The sequence below is a fragment of the Falco peregrinus genome, chromosome 5 (assembly GCF_023634155.1).
Source record: "Falco peregrinus isolate bFalPer1 chromosome 5, bFalPer1.pri, whole genome shotgun sequence".
Classification (NCBI taxonomy): domain Eukaryota; kingdom Metazoa; phylum Chordata; class Aves; order Falconiformes; family Falconidae; genus Falco; species Falco peregrinus.
In genome coordinates, this window is record NC_073725.1 from 13,789,761 (window position 1) to 13,803,722 (window position 13,962).

At 43.2% G+C, this 13,962-nt stretch overlaps 1 protein-coding gene across 1 annotated transcript; it reads right to left on the minus strand.

Annotated features, from left to right (window-relative positions):
* Positions 1 to 1,097: 1,097 nt before the first annotated feature.
* On the minus strand, positions 1,098 to 12,460 carry CMTM6 (CKLF like MARVEL transmembrane domain containing 6). Its single transcript, XM_055804440.1, has 4 exons — positions 12,264 to 12,460; positions 8,274 to 8,450; positions 7,291 to 7,389; positions 1,098 to 5,774 (listed from the first exon to the last, which is right to left on the minus strand). The coding sequence occupies exons 1-4, from the start codon at positions 12,384 to 12,386 to the stop codon at positions 5,625 to 5,627; spliced, it is 549 nt and encodes a 182-aa protein (XP_055660415.1). The 5' UTR covers positions 12,387 to 12,460; the 3' UTR covers positions 1,098 to 5,624.
* Between the last annotated feature and the right edge of the window lie 1,502 nt (positions 12,461 to 13,962).

The window sequence follows — 13,962 nt, forward strand, 5'->3', positions numbered from 1 at the left end:
ACAGACGTGCCTTGAACTATGGATGCGCAGACAGCAGCGACCAGGTGGTGCCTTGTGCGCTCACGACAGACAGCTGCACACTGCCAGCCTATGAGATACGCTGCCCTGCTGCACTATCCTGGTCATCTACAGTAAACTAACTTGGATTATGCTACTGAGAAAGGAGTTGCCATCGTTCTAGCAATAACATGACTTAAACTGTGTGGTCATGCTCCAAATTATTAAACCTTTATTAACCTTTCTTAGGACTTCCGAGTTATTTTCTCATGCTGTGTAAATCCACCACTGATCTACCCTTTTAATACAACATTTTGTCTCAATCATTTTCTTGCCACTAGTTTTCACATGTAATTAAAAGCCCTAGAGACCTTTGTTCCTTATGAATCCTTATGGTTACACTCATCTCTGGCAGCTTCATCAGAGACAATTTCCCTTTAACGTTACAATATAAATAAAATACACCACGGCATTCCAACTTCAGTGCCGGCAATGCAGAAAGTGCTGTTCTTCTCCTGTTTACAAGACAACCACCAGATAATGAGCAATCTGTAGGATTATGAAACAAAAAAGCAGCCCTGCCAGAAACCATGCAGGTTTATTTCCTTTTCCTCGCCCCCTACCACTGATAATCAGACAGCTGCTCCCCTTCGACCCAGTAACTCGGTCACCTGCATTTTTCTACACCAGAAGAAATTATTTGCTCTTAACACCTTTTGCTAGTTTGTGCTCATTCCTTTAACAAATCTGGCACTTTTATTTTTTCCAGTTCCACTGTAATCAAGACAATAGGAAAGCAGCACTTGAATTAGGCTTGTTACAGTAACCCATAGACCGAAGTAGGTGTCAAGGCTATTGCAAACTAGTTTGGTTGGACCCGGTGATAAGAGGCAGTACTGACCTTGTCGGACCTTTCTTCCTGGAAACACTTCAGCGAGAATATCCAGCTTTGCAAGTTGGACCCTCTTCCTCAGTAACGGGCAAACACATTGCAAGCTCCTTCCTCCAAACCCCAAACAAAGAATGATGTTATTTCCTGTGGCTGGCTCTGGGAGAGCTACATAGCGACACCAAATCATAGCAGCAGAAACAAAAACCACTGAAGTTATTTACTACTATTTTATTTAAAAAGTGATTACAAAATATTTTAGAAAGTTCTTAAGACCAAAAAAGCATAATACATTTTAAAAGACCACAGGTTTAGAATGGAAAAATATTTAAGCATTTCAAAATTATTTAAAAGGAAATTCAAGGCAACACTGGCAACAAAACTGTATAAAATTTTTATACAAAACCCTGCTGCACTATCATCCTGATTTAATAATCATTAAAAGTCACTTAAATTCTCAAAGATATTAAAAGTGATACAGTTCTGAACAGCATAAAATTTACTATCTAGAGAACTGCTTATGTTTACAGCAATAGACTAAAAAGATGAATTTCCATCTTAAAAGCACTACCAGCATCTTGAGTCATTACAAATTTATATAACCTTTCAAAAATTTCACAAAGATTTCCCTTCAGTGTAGAAAGCTTGGTATTTTTATTGCACAAATCTGAACGAGGATCACCACGATGGCCATTATGCAAAAATGTCTTGTGCAGAGCTCTGAGAATTGTGTGAGATGGCTTAACTGCTTTTTGAAGTTGGAGGGTGCAAAGGTAGGACTGTTATTGCAGTAGACCACAACCCTTCCCTGCTATTTTTAAGCACAGAGTGCAAGCAGTAAGGCACAATTTCTTCACATATTCAGAACCCAAAGGACACTGGTAGCATTGTGATTTTAACGTGTGCTAAACACCAAACACAAACATTAACATTCACAATCTACACAATGCCAGTGCAGTTTTTCAGAGCAGAAACTCACAGTCCAGCCACTTAACAACAAGTCCTCACACGTCCTGGAGAACCCTCTCCACCGATTCTCAAGGCACTGTAAACAAAGCCTGAAAGTGGGTGCAGAGCCTTTAAAATATTTTTGGATGGACTCAGCTGGAAAAGACAAAAGCTTTTAATGTGTCTGAGCAGGCTTGCAACACCACTGCCAAGCACTGTGGAAGGGAGAAGACAATCCCCAGATAGGTATACTGGGCCAGCTGCTTCTTTCCACAGGTTTTACTACCAGTTGAGACTGTACAGAGACGGTTACTTTGCAAACAGAAGAAATTTAAAGACGGTTGCTTGTAACAGCACTTCTGCCAGGGCTCCCACCACTCTCCTTAAACCCTAACCCACTTCAGTATAAAGCAGCCACCTTAATGTAAGTAATTTTAATAGCTGGTTTAAATAAAGTTTAAGCTGGTTTAAAGGCTGATTTCATCAGAAGCAGGCTGGGAAACAAGCAGACCACTTTGCTGACGGAGCACAGGAGGGGTAAGAGACATCCAGCCACACGCGCAGAGCTCCTGCAAAACCCGACATTTAATCTAGCTCCAAAACTGTTCGCTGGGATCCGTCAAAAGACAGATACTCAAAGCCTGGATCTGACACCAGAAGCATCAAAGGGGGCATGTCAAGACTGCAGGAGACCAGTCTGCTCAGCCACAGCAGCAAGGAAGCCTCTCCCCCACCTCGCCTGGGAGGGCAGAAGAGCTAGGAGGTACACACACCTGCCCCTTTCTCTTAGCAAGCTGATGAAGCAGTTAAGGAAATGACCTCACAGAGGCTGAGAGCAACATACACACTAGCAAACCTGCTTCTCAGCTATTTTTAAACAGAACAAAAAGAACACCTCATACTTGTAAGCCTTGCATTAATAGTACCACCATGCAGAGACTGTTAGCCAACAGAGTTTGGAAGCAACAATTAGCAATTGCCTTAAACCTATAACCAGTGCATGACTTGCTTGTAGCTAAATAGGATCTGAAGTGGAACAATATGTGTTGTTGTAAAGAACAGCAGGACTCTTCCTATTAGTAGGCTCCTGTAACATATGGGAAAAAACTAACAGGTTTCCCAAGAACTACCATTTGTCATTTTCATTAGCTGATGGCAACGCTTGCATCCCTTTCAGTCAGAGATGGGATCTGATCCTCAAATCTATACGTGGATCAGTCAGTCGGTGAGAGAATAACTACCTACTTGGAACAGCTAAAATGAAAACGAAAAAACATGCCAAAACCCCTTCACTCTAACAACCTGAAACATGCCAGGGTTGCCAACATGGATGTAGCAGGAGAATCCATCAAACCATTCTGTAAAGTTTGGTAGCATTTGTTTCAAAAGGCTTAACAGTCAGATCATGGGAGTCAGAAGATCTCAGTCAGAGTAACTTCTGACACCAACTCCTTGTGGCACGCTTTCATAAAAATAACTTGCTCTGTATTTCAGTTTCTCTCCAAAGTATCAGCAGTAAATATCACAGATAGGCCAAGGCAGAGAGATGACTTTCCAGATCCCTTTCGGTACCAGTATCTTCAGTTCAGGAATGGACACCAATAACAAAGCACTTAGGTGGGGAAATACCTACAGAAAAAGCAACCAAACCCCAGAACTCTATTCACATATGTTCAAGTGAGAAAAATTACCTCAAGATAAAAGCCCTGTCATGGTGCTGCATTGCTTAATAGATAGCAGCAGCAGCGTTACACTATATTTACAGCTTTTAATTATAGGTCAAGATTTAGAAACTACAGACGTTTTGATGTGAAAAAAAATTTAGTAGAATCCTGAGCAATAAAAACCAAACAACAAACAACCCACCCTTAGAATGTTAAATCGCAGATATGGAGACAATCCTTGAAGTAAGACCCTACAAATCATAGCAGGGTTGCTCCTCATTCAGGTAAGTGTTGTATCACCAGTAACATCGCCTGTAAACAAAATGACTGTAATCTAGCCCGTTTCCAGACACAGCTACAGCAAGCTCTGTACACCTAGACTGAGATCAGGTTTTAGTGCAAATGGACACTAATAAATACAGAGGGGAAAAAAGCCAGTCCAAAGAGCCTTTCTGCTTCACAAAGCAGGAAATTCTATAAAGGAAACTATGTCTCTTAATGCATGGCTCTGAAAACAAGCTACAGCTTAAACATGATGCTTCGCAACACCTGTCAAAATTTTACATCCTCCAAGCAAAGTGTAGTGTTACGGTTAAGCCCAGACCTTAGAGAGAGAAGATCAAACTCATGTTCATCAGAAATTGGCAGCACAGGAAAAAAACCTCTGACCTTCTTTTACAGTCCTTTGTCTTACAACAGCTTCCTCATCCTTTTCCAATTACAGCCTGCTCAGCCAGTTTCTGGAGGGCTTAGTCTCAGTGTTGCCACAATAGGTTACAGGACAATACATCTGACAGACTAGGGTATTGATGAAAAGGAGTTAATGCCTGGAAGACACAGCAAATGTCATGAGTACTCAGACTAGAATTGTTTTTGCATAATCGGCTGCTTCTCATTTGTTTTGGTATTTTGGAACATCTGGCTTACAGCAATTTGCTCTACTTTTGAAGGCGTTCCTCTTAAGCAAGGTCTAGCAGTCTTGCTTCTAGCTCAGACACCTGAAAAATGCCTTTTCACCGCTTAATTTCTTTTACAGCCATCAACATCTGGTCTGATACGTCCATCACTTGTGTGATACGTGTTGCATCAGTAGTATTTCTTGCAGTCCTACAGCCTGTCACTTTTAAGCCAAATCAAGGGTACAAGTGCTTATTTACCTGTTTACCCACTAAGATAGTCAGCAGCAAGAAATCTTAAGCTCGTGCCATATTTATAAACAGAAATGTTGGGGTCCATAACCATTCTGGCAAAACTTACCATTATCTATGCATAAACAAGCTGCATGTGGTATGAACCTTGCAAGCAATATTCACCAGAATAGTACCAACATGCTGTAACATTTTTCCCATTGATGTTCAGATTGCTGCTTTTGGAGTTGCTTCATGAAAATATTTATTCTTCATCTTTTTTCTCTCACAGCTGGCTTTTCAAGTTTCTTCCTGCAACTTTTATAGCTTTCAAAACAATCTGAAAGAAGATTCTGGCATACAAGTCCAAACTTTGACAATCATGGGGTACAAAACTGTCTCCTTAATATACCATTACATTACCCTCCCCATAAAACCCCTGCACTCACTATTCCATTAAGCTGATCTCCAGAGACAGAACTGAGACATACGAATAGTGAAAAAAAAAACAAAACCCCTTGGATGAGGATAAGAGTTTCTGTAAGGCTCCAGTTAGATATCCCTTTTACATTCACAGTTTTGACTGGCAAGTACGAAAATGAATCCTGCAGTACTGATTTATAACTCCTAACAGAAGTATTTGGTCCATTTATACAGAAAGTATGTATCTTCAGGGTATAGCTCAGAATTTATGCATCACACATTAACCTTTAGTATCAACTGTCAAAATCAAATTGCCACGCTTGTCCTTGTGTTATTCTACTTAGACGCCACTTGTTTAGTGTATGTCACCTGGAGAGGTGGCAGGACCAGTTAATAAGCAGGTCCAGTTACCTCAGAACATGATGCTCAAGATGCCATTACTTGACCTAAGGATCCGTAAAAAATTGTGATGAGCAATGCATACAAAATTAGAAGGAGAGACAGAAGGTGTTACCTACAGTGCACTGAAAGTTCATTTTAGTTTGCTCCATTCAAAAGAAAAAAAATTCCAAAAAGTTAGCTTTGTTTATTCAATGGCTGATTTTCTGTGGCACTCTGAGTGTTGCCAGGATTTTCAGAGCTTCCACTGGCGGTTTTTTTCTGTCTGTGAAAACGCTCTATAACCATTTCAGCTAAAAATGCACCACTTGCAAGAAATCCAAACACCTGTGAAAGTGAAAGGAATGTATGATTTTAAAATGTACAAATATTAACAGTATGCTAACATTGTTTAGAGAGATTTGCTGGACTATTTATGTATGTTAACGCTTACATATTGAGATTACAGTCCTCCTTAAATCAATAGTTCCCTTTACATTAGAAACAGATCAGAAATCATAATTCTAGCACAAGTAATGCAAAAGTTTTTACAGTTTTCATTCCTTAATCAAGTGTGAACCTTATATGTTCCAAGAAGCCCTTAACAGTAGAAGTATATTAATTTTATTGCAGAAATTAATTATTAAAGAAGCATGGCACTGGTGGTATAGCCGAGTATTTATCCGAGAGATGGCTGCTGATTAAAGGAAGTAAGTGAAGAAGAATAACACATGGAAGGTGAAGGGAGAGAAGATCTGCAGAGCCTAAGCAAGTCCTTACTGTGTCAGCAAGGGGGGATGGAAGGACATTTTGTTAAACACATTTCATTATTAGTCATGGCAAGACAGTGGTAAGGAGAAGGGTTTTTTTAGCAGCTCTTTTCACGCAAGGAAATAAACACATGCATTATTCTAACTTCTACCTAAATTTTACATGACTGGTTTGCCCCAAAGCAATTTGACACTAGTAAGTCTTAAATCACAATAGTTGTTGTTTTTCCAGCTCCAGGAAAAAACCCGAAAGACTTTATACTCAAGACTATTAGGTCTGAATATATCAGCATCACAGAAGATGACTACACAAAAGTGTGTATCTGTAATAGCTCACACCACCTGTGGAACAGAATTATTTTGTGTCTTTTCTGACTCATTTTTTCCTCAATCGAGAATAAAATCAAAATTTGATCTTTCAAACTAATATATTCAGCATTCAAATGTTATTCAAAAGAAGTGCCAAATGAGTGAAGAATTATCACATCCACAGCATCCCAAAGCCTCTTCAGCACCTTACCCTGAGCCTCTTCAGTGTTCCCTGGGTGATGGATGCCCTGTTGCTCTTCTAACTATTTCTGTCACTGAGGAAACCGCTCCTCTTACTGCAGCCTTTGCAAGTCAGCTTTCTCCACATATGCTTTGTAATGTCTGGCAAAAGACATGGTTTCTTGCTGACTTTGTGAGGGGGGTGGTATTATGAAAGGACAATTGAGGAAAGAAATAGGCATTTCAGACATAAGGTATCGGAGAACTAGGGAAGCTGTGAGAGACAGCAACGTCGCAACAGTGACAGATGACAGGGAAAAATAAAGAGCCAAGGGAGTGAAGTCTGAGGACCCCAGAAGCAAGCTGCAAATGCTCGCGAGCTGGAAGTGCGCGCAGAGCTTTCCAGCAATCCTGAGGAATGCCTGCTCTTTGGGTTTCCTACAGTAAGTTTCTGCAAGGTCTGAAATAGCTAATTCCTCCTAAAATGCTGCAACACACTGAGTTCTATTCCCTGCCCAGTTTCTTCCCTGCAAGTTGAGTTTAAAGAGAGGAGAAATTAACATACAAAATAAATACAAAATAAATCATGCAATTTTAAAACTTACACATGCGACTTTTTCAACAGCAGACCCAGAGCTGGTTGCAGCAAGCACTATTGATGCTAACAAAAAACAGAAACCTATGGCTGGCATGGCCCACAAATTCTGCAAATATAAAAAAGTGAATGTTACAGAATTGTAGATATGCTACCTGAAAAAGAACAAGTATGACAACAGCAGCTGAGTTAATCTGCCAGTGAATTTATGCTTTGAAACTCTGATGCTAATGGAAGCTTCAGGAAATACATTTCACAACTGCATTCCAAACAACACTCAACTTTGTCAACTATTTAAAAGAGTCTGCATTACATACTTCCCTGGTTTTGTCTTCTTTAAATATTTCATTCATTTCACCCGACTTTTTTCACAATCAAATTCAAGCTCAGGTCAACCACGCTAATGTTATTCCCTATGTAAAGCATCTGGAAAATCAGAAACCTTTAACTAAATGTGCTTATGCAAATCTCTTACTACACTCCCTTATCTGTACCTTCATGTAAAAAACTTACTGTTTGCTCTGAAGACAAATAGGAAGGGACACTAAGACAGTACAATATTCTTACTGACTTTACAGGGCAACTTTGTGCTACTCCTGGATCTTCTGAAATATAAAAGCATGAACTGTAACGAGTGTATTACCAAAAAGGAGGTAGGCTACACCCAGTAGGAAAAGATAGCTTAATCAGGCAAGTTACAAGTATCATTCTGGCAGTAAACTGCGTTCCATATAGGTAATATATGCAATGACTACGCAGTAGTATTAGTCTGCGTGAAGGACTTTGACACAAGTCCTAAAATCCTGCAGGTAACCAAATGACAATTTTGGAAAAGTTGTCAATATAAAAGGGACTCTCAAAGTTGACACATTTTTAAACTATAACCTACCCTTTAAATAAAGAAGAAAAGGTGATTCATTCTGCACAGCCTTTTTACTCCACAGTAGTCTTTAAGCACTTACGAGAAAAGGTTTTAAAAAAAAAATTCCTTACCCCTCTCCGTACTTTATCTTTCCCAAGTGTTTCATATATATTAGTGCAATACACACACAGGATCACGAGGCTCAAAAGAAAGGCACTGCAGCTTACGAATTCAAAGAAGTAAAGTCCACCACACATGATGCAATTCTGCACAATTTCTTCAAAAATAACAGCCAGAAGAGAGAGAATCTGCAAAGAAATAACATGCTTGAGTTGGATCAGTCTCTAACATCTTCAGGAAACAGCCATGCCTGATAAGAACATTAATAAAGACAGCTGTAGCAAAAATCTTCAATCTACAAAGAACTTGGTAAAATTCTACACTGTTTTCTTACAGGCAGAAATAATTATATAGTGACACAGTTTACACTTGCTGTTAAAGTTCGTCAATAAACTACGCTTAGGTAAGCTGAGCACTCACCGCCAAATACAGGCTTCTTGATTAGACAGACAAGATTCCCAATTTGTGGTTTTGTGCACTTGCCAGTTGGAAGCAGACGAAGCAGGCAGCGTGGAGACACATACTGCTCAGAGCGAGCAAAAATGCTATTGCTTACTGCTTACAATTGCACTTAATTTTAAATGAGTTTGGGTTCAGGGTAGAGGGGGAAACTGGATGGCATTGACACAGTCGGCTCCCTCCCTGAAAATTTACAGCTGACGTTACCTCCTTCAATAAAGCTTCAGAGAAAGAGGATATAGCTAATGCCTCAAGTGCTTATGACCCGGTAACAACAGGAGCTCAGCTGTACTTGTAGGAACCAAAACGTTAAACTATGTTTAAGCCATGTTGGACAGTGTTTAATCTATGCAGAAGCTTATGTTCACCTTCTGCTACAGTATATTTTGAGGAACGAACGTGAATTAATTCCTGTACAGTCACCATACATCTGCTGCTGGACTTTCCACTGTTATATTGTACAAAAAAGAATATTGCTTTATTTATACATTTTCTCATTTTGGCCACTTCTTGATAGTTTCCTTCATCCCTTAAAATTGACACAGCATTATAGATCCTTGTAGTAAGGAGTTCACCAAATTAAAACAAAACCATTGTAGGAATCAGGCTCCATCATAAAATGAAGACTGATGTAAGGATTATGATCATATTTTTGGTAAGAGTATATGGGCAATAATTAGGTTGACAGTTCTTCTTTAAAAAAAATTAGTTTAAAAAAACCCTATAAAATTCAGAATTGCTCTTGGAAAATAACCATCAGCCTCAGGTTTCAGTTTTCTGACAGTAAAACTAAGAACAACAATTTAGCATGTGGGAACTGTAAATTCCCCCCACTAAGCCAGACCTCAGAAGGGCACTTCCAAGCATCATATTTTGAAAACGCTGCAATCATATAAAGTAAACAGGATCTCAGAAAGGGAAAGAACCCGAGCTGGGAAACACAGTATTACTATCAGGCTTCCACATACTTCCCTTCTCTCCCACAGCAGCTGGCAAGGCAAACTTCTCAGCAGCCTTCGCACCTAAAATTGTGACTACAATGGCTGTCCAAAGGAATGTTTTGAACTCTGAACTTCCAATTTTCAAGTATTTTTTGGCATTTCAAAAGATTTGCCTACAGCTGCGTCCAATGACTTTTAATTTTGCATTTTTCACAAGGTCAGCTAAAGCGTATGTTTTCATGCAGTGTTCTAGCTCTCTTTTATCAGCACTGAAAACTGAATGCCATCACTTTCACCTGGGCTGAAACAGAACAGAAAATAAACCTGCCCTGAAAAGAATTTATAAGCCCAGATAACCATAGTATGATCTAAGTAACTAAAAAAAACAAACCCTGAGTATACAAAGGAGCAGAAAGAAATCCCACTCAAAGAGTAGCTATAAAGGGTTCAGTATCAAGTAAATGAAATTTACCAAGTGGAATCCTATGTGGGACTCGTCCAAGTCAATATTCAATTTTCTCTAGTTATTTCTGGTATTAGTCAGAAGATTATCATCTCTATTATTCATCTGCATTTTAGTAACATCCCGCTATTAGATACAGTATAAATGCATGAGCCACTTTAAACAAGCCAGGAGACTCCACATTTCGTTCAGTTTCCCAAGAATTGTTCTGCCAGAGATCCCACTTCATCCATCAGTGTTAGTCCTGGGATAAATGCAGACCTCTACAGGCTTATATGAAACAGCCAAAGCTCCTTCTGTTTTGTTGAAGAATAGGTACAGGCCATAAACTTCTAATTCTTTAGGAGCATATCAAGCAGCTGTCCATCCTATTTAGGATAATCATAATTTTCCTTCCCTACCTGGAAAGCTTTTAAAATAATGCTTCTGTTCAGGTAAGTAGTTTAAGACATTGGTACACCATTAAATTTGCATATGAAAAAGCTTATTTTAGTCAGTGAACCTGCTTACATAAACCATCTGCTTGTCTGGGAGCAACAGCCAGCAGATCTTACTTTATTGATCTCCAGTAGATGAAATAAAAGTTTACGTCCTGTTATATTTATTTATTTACTTACTTACTATTTATACACTGTTAGAAAACATATTTTTTGGCAGCATTACTATTACCTTTGCCAGCACTCAAGAATCTTGCATTTTTGGTTGAGGGTCTTGACTGTGCGCAAGGCCAAGTTTAAAACCCAAATGTTCTCTTTTCTGCAATGCTGAACTCATAAGAAAGGGTTGGAAATCACCTACAATCCCCATGAGCATGAGACATCTGACTAAAAAGCCACTTTGTTGGCTGAAAAAAATGTACCCTGACAGATATTTACAGTCAGCTGTCCTTTCCCAGTGTCTGTTTCACTACCTCCCTGCCAGTACTTACATGATGCTCCTCGTGTCCCTATCAGCAGTCACACAGGCACATTTCGGAAAAGCCCACCACTGAGCACAGAGCAGAAGCCTGAACCATGTGCCCAGCTGCTGAATGTGTTCAGGAGTAACATTACAGATAGCAAAAAGCAAGCAGAATATAAGCCTTTTATTTCCTGGTGGGCACAGGACTGTCCAACATAAAGCGATGCAATGTGACGTCTCGTGCAATGGGCCACCACCAACACCGCATGTTTCTGGCGCAATTTTCTAACATGAATGACAGGAGAAACGAGCCTGATTTCGGCACAGACAGTGCGGCGTGACCACCTTACAGATGGGCCGCAGGAGAGGCAGGTCCAGATCTGATAACCCAGCAAGCCCTTCCCTGTTCTCCTGCCTCTACCCTGAGGCTCAGCCAAAGGCTGCTACCTCCCGCTTTCATCCACCGTGGCCCTCAGAAGAAAACAGGAAGCTTTCCGTGAGGTTTCCCTCTGATTTACAACCCCAACGCCAGCAGGCTGCTAATCCAGGCTGGTTCAGCACCCAACCTCGGTGGCACGATGCACACGGTCGTCGGATGCCAGCACCTGCTCTGGTAACTGCCACGTGAAAAAGGCACAAGCCTGTTACTTCCCCACCACAAAATGGTCTGAACCTGTAGAGACGACGGCGTTATAAGACACCGTGTGTGTCTGCCTTCCACCCGAGTTACAAGCCCGAGCAGTTCCGTGCCCGACAGCCAGGCTGGGCCGGGCTCCCCGCGGCCCGAGGAGCTCCCCTCACGGCTGCGGGCCGCCGCGCCCCCGCCCGCGCTCTGCCAGGCAGCAGTTCAGTAAGCGGCGTGGGGGGGGGGGGGGGGGGGGGGGGGGGGGAGCTGCCCTAACGCCGGCGGTCACCTTCACACGCCCGTTTCCACACCGACGCTGCGCTTCTGACAAGCGGGGACACCTGTAAAGCCGGCGGGCGGCTGTCGCTGGACGCGCGGCCTCTCCCGCCCCCTCGGGGCCGCCGCTCTGCCCGGGGGTGCTGGCTCCGCGCACGGCCCGCCACGGCCCCGGCGGCGGGGGGACACGGCCCCGGCCTGTGGGGAGCCACGGCCCAGGCCCCGGCGGCGGGGGGACACGGCCTGTGGGGGCCTGCGGAGGCGGGCGGGCGGTCAGTCGGCAACGGCCGCCCCGGCCGCGCTCCCCGCCGCGCTGAGGAGAGAGGAGAGCACTCACCGCCTGTAGCGCTTTGGTCGGCAGCCGCCATCCCCGCAGGTGCTGCAGGCTGCAGCTGAAGGGGCAGCAGGACGGCTTGGTCTGCGGCTCGGTGGTCGCGTTGTAGACGGCGCCGTTCTCCATGGCCGCGCCAGCTGCCCGCAGCGGGGAAAGCGAAAGCAAAAGGGCGGCGGCGGGAAAGGGAAGGGGAAGGGAGGGGAAGGGAGGGCAGCGGCCCCGCCGGGACCGAGGCGCTTCCTGCGGCGAGCGCCACCCCCGGCGGCGGGGCGGGGGCGCTGAGGGGCGGCGGGGCCGCCTCAGCCCCGGGGCCGGTCTCGGCGCCGTGAGGGCCCCGCGTTCAGAAGGGTTTACAAGGGAATTCGCTTTCCCGTCGTCACACGAGGTTACGACATCAGAAGGATTTTTTAAGGCAAAGCTTCCATGCCCTGCTGTCAGTGAGGGAAAAGACGAGCGCCCCGGGCCCCACTGCCGTGGCCAGCCCAGAGCAAGCCACCGGTTTTGGCACCTGCATAAGCACAGATTGGGCCTGTTGTGTGTGAGCAAAGGTGCGTTGTGTGCACTTTAATATTATTAACGTAGTATCTACACAAGAACTATGGTCCTTCATAGTCAAGTTAGGTATACCTCGCCTGCTTCAGTTCGGTTGAATGCAATCTATGGATAGACAAGGTGGGGATTTGCTTCCCTCACCTGCGCACTGCACGCTGAGGGAGCAGAGTGGCCATGCTGCCTTGGAGCCACGCTGCAGGGACCTGCGAGCCAGGCACCGTTTTTAACTCCACCAAGGGCCACCATTCACTGGACAGACGGAGCAGTACGGGCCTGATAAGCAGTCAGGCCATGCTCTGTGCTAAGCACGTACCAACAGGCCACATGTAACCTCTCCTGGTAAGACAGCATGAACCAGGGAACACGCGGGGTAGCTGGGCAGGATGGTACGGACTTGTCTGTGCCATAACCGATGTTTGGCTGCAGGAATCTGCTTGAGAGGCAAAGGAGTAGGGCAAGTTCCATAATTCCTAAGACATGTGAGTTTGCGCTTGAGTAAGGTGTCGACATGGGTGTGCCCCAGCTGCTGCCCAGGGTTGGAATGACAAGTCTGACATGGCTCCTGCTGGCAGCATCCCAGGCTGCAGGACTGAGCAGGCAGGTGTAGTCAGTAATGTTACTAGTACCACGTACAAGTCCTCAGTGCCTTCATAACGTTTTTTTTTTTACATTAATACATTATAAATAAGTTTACAGAACAGAGGCTGGCATCTCTCTTCTGAAGGAAATTCCCTTTTTGTTTTGCTTCCTTCCTTGATAACATCTCAAAACTGGCTGAATAACTCCAAAGCCACAAAGTGTGTGACTTGGCTCTGCTGTGGTCTGAATTAACGGAGGCAGAAGCAATCGTCAGTTCAAGGTGTTTGGTAGCATCTAAGGCTATTTCATAGTTGTCCCCTTTTTAATCTTCACTGACGTCTTAATGCAGTATTGCTAGATTATGAACACAGATGTTAGTGCTAAAGACAACTGTCTTGAGGAGAGGTTGCTCTTCAAGGTGTCACAGAAACACAAGACAAGCCTACAAAACATAAAATGTATGGCAGCCTTTTTCTAGTTACTGCTGTCTTCGAGAGTTGTTTTCTTCTGTTCAGGCCTTCTCCAGGAAATACATATCAATGATGTGTGAATTATAAAGGCTAGCTTGCCA